Consider the following 11016-nt stretch of genomic DNA (forward strand, 5'->3'; position numbering starts at 1 on the left):
CATATCCAGGCAAGACGTTTGGCATTTCCACAATAATGTGGAGAGGCGGAGGGGGTGGGTGGGTAGACAGAATACTTTGGGCATGCTGTGGGGAAAAATATCGATGGTATATTGCCAGTACTTTTTCTTTCTTTTTTAAGTGTTGCAAACAGCAGCAGCAGCAGCAACAACAACAACAACAACATCATTATTCCAGTCTGCCTGGGGTGCAAGGAGTTTTGAAAATAAAAAGTGGCAATTTTACTGTACAGCAGTTCTCTCTTGGTAGGAAGTTAGCTGCTTTGGAAATGCCTCTCTTTTTTCCCCTTCTCTCTCTCTCTCTCTCTCTCCTTCTTTCCTTCTCTCTTTCTCCTCTTCTCCCTCTCTCTCTCTCTCTCTTTCTCTCTCTCTCTCTCTCTCTCTCTCTCTCTCTCTCTCTCTCACACACACACACACACATTTTTGACTTATTTATAGCTCTCACATGAGAGGGGATGGTGGGGTCACAGCTTCTAGCTCCACAATTACAGCCTTGGCCCCCTCCCCACATGGGGCCATGTCTGCACACACGCAGGTTTCAAGGGGAGGCAAACAGGTGTGTATTGAACAGGCTCGTGCTACGGATTCCTCCCCTGCACTGCATGAGTGGCAGAAGGCGGGGCCTTGCTCTCATTCCACTTGACGCTTAGTTGTGTGAAGAGAACACCTGACTGGGAATTAGGTAGCCAGAGTCCTCCTTCTGCAAACCCCAGACCTCACAGAAGGCGCCCGCAGAAGGGTTGGCATGGCTGGCAAAAATGAAACTGCAGTCAGATCAAAAGCAGCTGGAGCCAATTCGGGGTATGTCCGTGAGAAATGGCAGCTGGCCTCATAACTTTGCTGCCTCGCGGTTCGGGCACGGGGAAATGAGCCGAGAGGACATGCCTGTGGTTGCTGCTTCCACTGCTTGGGCCACGTTGAAAACGCACCTGAAATGGCCCAAAGTCAAAATACCTGTAACGTGACAGAGGGTGGAAAGGCTCCGGCCCATAAACTAGCAACCGAGCCGGCCCTAACCAGACTCCTGAGGCTTCGTTGTTCCAGGCAGAAGAAAGGAAACCTATGAGGGGAACAAGCAGCTGCATTTGTTTCATTTGGTTTTGTTTCATTTCATTTATTTAAAAGCGTTTATGAGGCTGAAGCCGGGGGAGGGGGTATGCCTCAGTAAGCGGAGCAGAGAACGTACACTAATTCCTGAGGGAACAGGCAGAAAGGCCTCCATTTTGAAGAACCAGCAAACCTCCTGAGGTAAATTCCCAGGTTTGTATTCTCAAAGCTTTATTGGCGTATGTATAAGATTTCAGTAGGGTTCAATGCAAAAGGACCACTCATTAAAAGAATAAAAATAAAATCCTGCAACTTAACACTTAAGTTAGTGTTGTATAGCATTCACAAATCCTGAGGTAAACTCAATAGTGGATAGCAGTGAAGAGGCCATTGCTAAGAATAAAAATAAGAATAAGAAGGATAAAAATGTATGAATATTTTTATTCTTATTTTAATTTTTATTCTTATTTATTTATTCTTATTACTTTGTCAAAATAATAATAATAAAAATTATAAAAAGAGGCCATTGCTGGGCCTAGCTAGCAAGGTGTTGGAAGGATTTCATAGCTAGAAAATATCTTGGAGGGAGTGAGAGAAATAGGAAGATACTTAAGAAATAATGATAGTGGGTTGCTATTGTTTTTCTGTCACTTGCCCCAATGTTCTCTTTTTCTTCTGAATATTGAATAATAATAATAATAATAATAATAATAGGAAAAAGGAAGATACTTAAGGATAATGATAGTGGGTTGCTATTGTTTTTCTGTCACTTGCCCCAATGCTCTCTTTTTCTTTTGAATATTGAATAATAATAATAATCATCATTATTATTATTATTATTGGCTGCAACCACGCTTTTGGGTTATGTAGCAAAAGTTTCCTGATCCTGAGGGCCTTACCACTAAACTACAATCCTTCAAACTACTTCTGAGCATGCATATTTTGCAACTCCTTTATCTCTTTATGTTTATGTGCTTTAAGGAACCTCAGTGGTGGGAGTCAGTGAACACTTTATTCAGTAGGGGGTTTCCTTGGTTAGCAAAGCAACAGTTAGAAGAACAGGGTGCACCCTTTAAAAAGAGGCTTGTGTCTTCAGCACACACTGAAAGCTATACAGCGAAGGTGCCAGACACATCTCTGTGGGGATGGAGTCCCACAATTTAGGTGCTGTTGGAGAAAAACAAATTTCCTTCTCTTGAGTTTGTAGTAAATGAATGCGTTGCTTTAAACTACAGAGGGCACTGTGTAACAATCGAGCCAGCACCTTTTTTAGCTCTCTGAGTTAACTTCATACCAAAACTAAGCCACTTTGTTCTTTTCCCCAGACGAGATGTCATCTGTTTCTTTCATCTCCACTCATCCTGCAAATAGTTATTGCATGAATAAAGCCTTTGAACTCCAGAAACTGTAAGTGATTGTTCCACTTTAATTCACCCCAGCTGCTTGGTGTGCTAATGATGGTGGGCTAATGATGGGGGCTGCAACAGAGAAAGCCCTTTACTACACACCACACCACAAACTTCCAAGGGCAGAAATTGAACTTAACTTTTGCTATACAGAGTCAGCCCTAACCCTTGGGTGGGATGAAGTAACATATCTCAGGCAGTAAATTTGGGGATATTACTGAAGGACAGCATGGAGCCAATTATTTTATTTTATTGTTTAATCACCATTTGAATTGTTTGCAAACCACAAATGCATTGATCACTTCTATTTTGGTTGTTATTGCTTTGGTAACCACTGTTGAACAAATTTGCAATGGTCTGCATTTCTGGTCATGGTCGTATCATGAACTAAATGAGTTGGGGAGTGCAGCTTGTGTTTTTAGATGTGTGCTGAACAGCCAGAGGAATAGCAGTTCATATAAGGAAGTTATCTTGATGGAAGATGCTGGCAAATCCAAGAAGCCTAAGTTGCCAGCTTCAATGGGAGCTTGCAATTGCATTGCATTGTTGAGCATGATTTTTGCACACATATAAAATGTATAGGAAAACCAACCTAATATCGCTAGACTATGCCATGTTTTCCCATATTCATTTATGTGCTGTGATTAGCTCGTTCTTTTCAAATGCCAGGGATGTATTGCTCACTAGAGGAACTTCAGTACCCAGCAGTCTTTAATATAAAAGGCAAGCCTTCCCACTAATGAGCAGTTTGTCTAGTGTTCTTAACCTTATCAGCAGCTCCTGAAGTGATAAAGGCTTAACTATTATGCACTGAAAGGTGTTGTTAATTCTCAATCTTCATGGAGGAAAAAAAGACGCTTTTTGTCACTTAGGACTCTACTGTTAAACTTAGCTGGCTGCTTACAAATTACCTTTCCTGTTCCATGGAACAGTCAGTGGAACTTGCTGGTGGGTACGCAGCAGAGGAATCTTCCTCTTATCAGGACAAAACGATGCCTACTGCTTAGTAAAAAAAGAATAATTTGAAAATTAATGATGTGGAACGGTCTCAGGATGTAAGTTGGTCCAAACATGGATGATGAAGGGGGAAAAGAAAGAGGAGATTATAAATAAATTGGTAAACAAGGGGGGGGACCCCTTCTCCATACTTAATGGGCTTAAACCATAGCTCTAATTCTGCCCTTCTCCCCAATAAAAGAACCTAGTTTAAGCTCAGTCTTTCTGTGTTACAGAATGAAGAGTTCAGCACATCATTGTCTCTCTGTAGCTGCAAGAGAAACAATAAAAGCATGATCAGCTGAATGCTTAAATATGGCTGAATGTTTGATGAGATGAAGATGTAATTTTGTCTATGTTCCCCAAGGATCTGGATTAAATACGACTACAGGGCCTAATCAAATAGCTAGTCACTGAACAACAGTCCCAACTGCATTTTTCATTCCAGGCATGCCGTTTGCCTTCTCTCTTCACCCCCCACACCCCCAGTCCATTACTTATTCACTGGTTTGTCAGCAGTGTGCATTATTAGCGCTTGAGAGATAAAACTTTAAGTGTTGCTCCCAATTAGCACAACAGTGACCATGCACCATGCTCTGTGCTTAATGCCTGCTCTCAGAGAGGAGCTGGTTTTGAAGGTCTGAGGTGGAGGAGGGAAAAAAATGAAACAGCTTAAGCATTCATTTTGAGTGGAGAGACAGCTCCTATTAACATTTAACAGCATTTGTGCAACTTGGTGCGGAGGTTATGATGCAAATGAGGAGGAATTAAAAGTGGCCAGGGGTTTGTCATTGATGGATTGCAGTCTGGCGGTGTTCACACTTCTGCCGTGTCCATCAGAAGCGATTACTGTGTAATTAAACCTTATTTCTCGACTCTTCAGTGCATAATTACTTTGTGAATGTAACCATCATCTAAAAAAGCTACCAAAACGCTTTAGCATTTAGTCTAGCAGTCATTTCCCCTTGCTTGTGTCAGATATAACCATCAGACAGTGCAAAAAGAACTGTCACTTTTAATAAGAGGCAAAAAATTAAATGAAACAGTATGCTTATTACAGGAAAATTAGGCGTTCAAGTGGTAGAGTCCTTTTCCGCTATTTGCATAATTTATTCTTTTTTGTCCCTCACACCAGAAGCTTCAGGCAATTTTCCCTCACATTTAAATAGATCGCACATTTAAGGCTACTTAAGGAAAATTATCACTTTGCATATTTTAATTGTTGTGAAGAAAGTGAATAGAAGAGGTCTGCAGCTTGGACTCTTGAGTCGGTCAGATGCTCAACTGTCTGATTCTGGAGCTCCCCACTGCTCCACTAGAGATAACCCTACAGTTCACAGCCATCCACTCGCATTTCATCAGCATGCAAATGCAGCTCCAAGCACTATAATAAGTGGGTCTTTGATATTTACAAACTAGCCGCTAATAACTAAAATGTAATTTGTTTGACATAACTTTAGATTCCCTTATCTGTCTGCTTAAAAAAAAAAAAAAAAACTTGATAAGTCCTTTAGCATTACAAAAACCTAAGATATCATCCATTCATACCACAGCTTGCCCTATTAGGTCTGGCAGCATTATGCTCAGGAAAATCATGTCAGGTACTGTCTTCGCTTTCGTTCCAGCAACACATCTCTTCAATTTCATTTTGAATTCTTTTGTTTAATTTCCCCCTCCCTCCTCCCTACTTTAATCAAATGAAATGAAATTCAAATAAGATTACAGCGAGAAATTCTTTCCATTTACCTACGGAAATATATCTATTAGTCTGATGCCACACAGAAATGGATGTTTCAGTCACTAAGGGAAGGCTATAATACTGCAATTTGCTACTTGGTGTTTCATGGGGGAAGGCGGGGGATTTTATGGTACAGAACATTACAAAGCAGAAAATCTATAAGCAGGCTCATGATTGGTTTGGTTTATCATTATGCTTTATTATGAAGCTAGTGAAAATTTAAAAATGAGATCTAATGAAAAATATGATCAGATGTTGCACAGATTATCATTACATTTAATTAAATAGACTGAAAAAGTGTTCCCCAAGGTACCATTTTTACCATATTATATTTTTCACAACTTACCAAATCTGGAAAAGTTAACCAAAAATGAAAGCCATGCTTTTGTTTCTGGAAGCCTAGACCCCGGAAGTATATCAACAAGAGAATTTGATTAGAGAGGCATCACTTGTGCTAAATTACAAACAATTATGTGCTGCCTTTGGCTATTGTATCTTCAAGTACAGCTTCTAATACTGGTATGTGTCAGGTTGTTAGTATACATATGATGCCACTAATGCAGCACAGCAGCAATCTCTTTATTTGCTAAAATGCACTATCCATCAGCTTACTGGGACCGGGGCGGAATCACACACAAAAAATTCTAAAACCTGTTAACCATCAAAGTAGGTGGAGCTCTCCTCCTTCCACATATGATATTTAAATGTATTTCTAACAGGAGATAAAAGAAGCTGCTTACAAACACCATTTCCATGTGTCCAGTCAGCCTCACTTAGTACATACACAGCCAGGTTATAATGTGCAGTTGGAGCAATTGCACCAGGGCCCATGCCTGCAAGGGGGCTCAGACTTTTTTTTTTTTTTAAAGAAGATCTAGCCCTCCTGGAAAGAAACTTAGGAAGGAAAATGACTTAAAAGTTTTATTTACAATTAAGCAGTATACAAATTTTATTAAATAAAATAAATGTTTAAAGTGTGAGGAAAACTGTAATGTCTGTGATACAAGCACTAAGTCCCCTTTTGCAGCCATTTTATACCTCTTCTATATTGTCACAACAGTCATTTGAGGTAGGCTGGCAAGAAATGAGCAAAAACAATGATGAATTAAATGAGTTTCAAATGTGAAACTGGACATGCTCACAGTATTTTCTTTTTGTTTATCAAGCTTGTCAAGATGGGGTTTTTTGTTTGTGTTTTGCTGAGAGTTGAGAAACTCCCCAGGGTCAGAATCCAGTAAAGCATATGCCAAATAAATCTGTTAGTTGTTAAAATACCACAAGACTTTCTTTTTTAAAAAATACCTTGTTTCATTCATTCCTTTTGAGGGACCTATTTTGGGAACTCCAACAGGGCCCCCAACAACCTTAATCCAGCCTTGCACATGCTTTAAATTTAATCTCCATGTATAGTAGTTTATCTCATTTTATCCTTGTAACATCCCTGATAGATAAACTAGCTGTTAGACTGAGAACTACTGACTTGTTCAAGGCCACCCAGTAACGCATGAGCACATTTTCAAACCTACGTTTTGTCACATTCAACCACAAAATAGTTGCCATTATGTCACATTGGCTCTTAGGCAAAGCCTTGCATCTCACCCCCCACCCCCATTCTGTTATCAGTCCCTATCCTTGGGGTTACCTCTTACCACCTGGGCCTTCTGTACCTTATACATATGCACATTGCATTTAGGCTCCAACTCTGCCCTCCATTTAACCTCTAGGTGTATCGTTTGCAAGTTTATGTGGTTCTTTAGGTAAGAGACCTGAAATGCCCACCTTCCAGAAAAGAGTCATGACTGTTCCGAACAGTGCAGCATGAAGTTTGAATCACCTCTTTAATCCCACCTCTCTGGAAGTATTGAAATGGCAGTGGTAAGGGTGGACTGGGTATTCTTCTGGTTTGTGTGTGTCAGCATGGAAACCCCAGGGGAAAAAATGCTTGGTCACCTGGCACTTGCCCAACTTTGGTGTCAACTGTGCACCTGCACCATGACAGTTGAGCTTTCTAAATAATAAGTTATTATTTAATAGCTTTTAAAATACAACATAATTTACAACTTCTCATTGCCTATCATTGTACAATGTATTGGAACTGATGCTGAGAGATGGTAGAGCTCCTCCAATATGTGTCAGATGGGATTTCAATCAGAGTTAATTTCAGGGATTATTCATTGTCCTATGCTGGTTCCTGAGCACGTTTATCTTTTTTCCTGTGACTTGTTTTCCAGCACTTTCAGGTGGAATCCAATGTTGTATTTCCACTCATGGAACAGCTTTTGTTCCAGCAAACCCCACTGCTAATATAAGAGAAGGGGAGGTAATTTCCTCCAGTTTGCCCTGCATTGCTTCCCCACTGTTATTCCCCTCCTCACTTTTCTGAAATATTTTTTGGTAGTGCAAGGGGCTGCAGCGCAAAGAAGGAATTGGCCAAAATGGCTCCCCTTACATTAAAAGAGGTGTCCACCGGAAAACAAGCCATCAGAAAAGTTGCATTGGACTCCATCCATATTCAGTGGCAGGTGCAGCACATTGTTGTTGTTGTTGTTGTTGTTGTTGTTGTTGTTGTTGTTGTTGTTGTTGTTATTATTATTATTTTGTTATTTATACCCCGCCCATCTGGCTGGGTTTCCCCAGCCACTCTGGGTGGCTTCCAACAGAACACCAAAATACAATAACCTACAGTATTAAACATTAAAAGCTTCCCTAAACAGGGCTGCCTTCAGAGTGTATATTTGCATACACTCATTCCTTCTCATTCACTCATGCTTCTTATTATCCAGCTTACACTGGACCGTAGAAAATTATCTTGCAAGTTTGAACTCACAATGAAATTTATGAGCTCTCACTTTACCGTAGAAATTCACAGAGAAGGATGTGCAAGTTGAACTTCTCTTCATCCACTTTTTATATAATATATGAATTGACTCTAAGTTGGACATCATGTCCCTCCTGTTTTCAATAGTTTGCCCTCTCTGATACTTTGTCTCTCCCCTCCCGATAATTTACCATTGCATGTACCTAGAACATCGTATTACATCCTTTGTAGCAGTGAGCATAACAATGCATTACAAAGAAGAGGCATTGGTTTGGGTGGGGGGAAGAGAGAGGCAGTTTCACTGCTGACTAAATCTCCTAAATAAATCCCTGTGAAATTGCCTCCTGTGAATTGCTGTCCTACTGAGGCTGGAAGGGTAGTAAGTTCTAAGGCAGTCAAGTTCATCCTATAATTTTTCATCTATTTGGTGAGGCAAGGCCAAGGACATGAGATTTCCCAGACAACTTCAGCCTGGATTTTTGTCACTGTGCTGACACCACTTCTTAGACTGTATATAAGCAATTTGGCCTGGCACATTCAGAAGCTGAGAGTTAAAATATTTGGGGTGGTAAGTGCAATATTGGTATCTAATGATAAAATAATTAGAGCTCCTGTGTTGTTGGGCTTTCATTCCCCTTTTATATTCTCATCCATTGTAATCTCATTGAGTACTTATTTATGGAAAATGCAAATGAATTTATTATTTTAAGTGTAAAAGTTAACATAGATTGGGTGTCCAAAGAAAACTTACATAGCTTGCTCTATAAGAATGGAGGGAAAGATCAGTTGAAGATAGCAGAAATAAACTTGTGTGTTCATTGAAAGCAGATGTTAACTTTCATTGCACCATTCAGTCTACCCTGATCTAACTATGCTTCAGTATATGAGACAGTATATGTCTGCTGTGACAGTTGCTTCTCCTCACACTTGGTGGATCCCTATTTGTGTCAGAAAGGTTATCTGATTTATTTGCTAAATTATGTTACCATTCCGCCCCCCCGTGCAAGCCTTCTAAATTAACAGATGCAAACAAAGTTGAAATTTGTGTTTATGTTTAGCTCAAAGAGAGTCTTCTCCGATTTTACCATTATTGTATGGTAAATATCTTGATAAATAGTTCTTCCGTTTCACATAAATAGAATTGAAAATCATCTAGAAATTATTGAGGAATATTTGCCCAGAACAGTATAAACTTTATAGGATCAGCATACACACTATTGTGATTGACATTTAGTTCTATTTCAGCCATAACCTTGCAACAGTTTGATTTCACCCCCAAAAGCACATTCCTTCATTGTCTACTGAGACGGATGGTTGCCAACCAACCATTTCCTAAATTGTGAACAAACGTATGGTTCCATTACTACTTAAGTAGTTCCATTCAAATTCCCTCCATGATCACATTATGATGGATGGGCTCTTTTTTAAAAAATATAAATATATTAGTTAACTGAAGGCTATATATAAACATTGGTAGTAAAACCACAATATCTATTACAGTAATATCTGTGATGTGGGAAAACAAAGACTGCTATGATGTAAAGCTTGGTGATAGATAAGTCATGTACAATTGGTCACTAAACAACTGTCTTTGCGGGTAACCACTACTGTCATCCCAGGTTTATAATGGAAAATCCCCATCCTTCACCTGCCCCTCAAGGTGAATGGCTTATATAAGGACAAAGATTAAGTCAGTTACAGCATAGAGGCAGGCATTTACCTCAGATCTTCTTGGGTCTCATTCTTCTGGCTCATCTAAATATCTAAGTGAAAAAATTCTCATTAATTTCACACACCTCATTTAGAATACATATAGAATGTTGTGATTCATGGTGGCAGGCCAGCAGACAGCATACATGGGCAAATGCTTTCAAAGCCCCCAGTAGGGCCCATAACCACCAGTTTGTAGCCACCATTGCAGCTAATGTGGTTCAGCTGGGTGGCAGTTGTGGACAGTTGGGATGGTGGTGGCCAGGTGCACATAGTATCCGTTAACTTGCAGGCACCATCATACTAATTATGACAGCCTCCAACATACACACATCCGTTGGAGGCTAGTGTAATAAACATGGTGGCACCAACAGATAATGGTGCATAGCACAGGAACTCAGTACTGCCATAGGTGAAGGCAAGCTGCCTGACCCCCCAAAACCTGGAGTATGGCTTGAGAGGTAGGCCAAGCTGTTGTTTTAAAATTAACCAGTGTACCACATCACATGGCCAAACACCTAAGTACTCACTCATGCACACATTAAAGGTAAAGGTAAAGGTACCCCTGCCCGTACGGGCCAGTCGTGTCCGACTCTAGGGTTGCACGCTCATCTTGCTCAAGAGGCCGAGAGCCAGCGCTGTCCAGAGACACTTCCGGGTCACATGGCCAGCGTGATTAAGCGGCATCTGGCGAGCCAGCACCAGCGCCGCACACGGAAACGCCGTTTACCTTCCCGCTATAAAGCGGTACCTATTTATCTACTTGCACTTAGGGGTGCTTTCGAACTGCTAGGTGGGCAGGAGCTGGGACCGAATGATGGGAGCTCACCCCGCCGCGGGGATTCGAACCGCCGACCTTGCGATCAGCAAGTCCTAGGCACTGAGGTTTTACCCACAGCGCCACCCGCATCCTAACTAATGCACATATTAGTTAGCATTATACACACATAACCTCCTGTATTTAGGAAGTGATGGAATATAGAGTTACTTCTACTAGAGTGGCAAATGTAGCAATGAAGATAAAAACAATATTCCCACTTATCCAGCATTCTATTTAGAGTAGAATTGCTGTTGAGGGAAGCTAAATAGGACAATAGGACCAATGATGTCTTTGGAACTGGGACAGAATCTTATGCTTAGGCAGTTGTTCCTCTTTGGGGAAACCCATTGATTCAGGCCCTTGCCACATACCGAATATGCGGTGTCTGTTGTATTCATTTGCAATAAGGGAAGGACTAAATGGCAGAGCAATTGGTTTGCATGCAGAAGTTCCCAGGTTCATC

The 11016-nt window shown here is 40.6% G+C and overlaps 1 protein-coding gene across 16 annotated transcripts in view; it reads left to right on the forward strand.

Moving 5' to 3' along the window:
- The first annotated feature begins 368 nt into the window (after positions 1–368).
- The window catches only part of LOC309348541 (uncharacterized protein), a 410924-nt gene continuing 400276 nt past the window's right edge, over positions 369–11016 (forward strand). For 10 of the 16 annotated variants that reach the window (XR_014159451.1, XR_014159452.1, XR_014159453.1 and 7 more), the window contains exons 1-2: positions 369–1278; positions 2391–2472. Coding sequence is in view for 1 of the 16 variants with exons in the window: in XM_081873868.1 (XP_081729994.1) it covers positions 777–819; positions 2391–2472 (125 nt within the window). In the remaining 15 variants the exon portion in view is untranslated. Of the gene's footprint in view, positions 1279–2390; positions 2473–3703; positions 4860–11016 lie in introns of those variants that run through there. The other 6 variants (XR_014159457.1, XR_014159460.1, XR_014159463.1 and 3 more) reach the window with 3 other exon arrangements.

Source organism: Podarcis erhardii (assembly GCF_964252035.2).
Source record: "Podarcis erhardii genome assembly, chromosome: 1".
Taxonomy (NCBI): domain Eukaryota; kingdom Metazoa; phylum Chordata; class Lepidosauria; order Squamata; family Lacertidae; genus Podarcis; species Podarcis erhardii.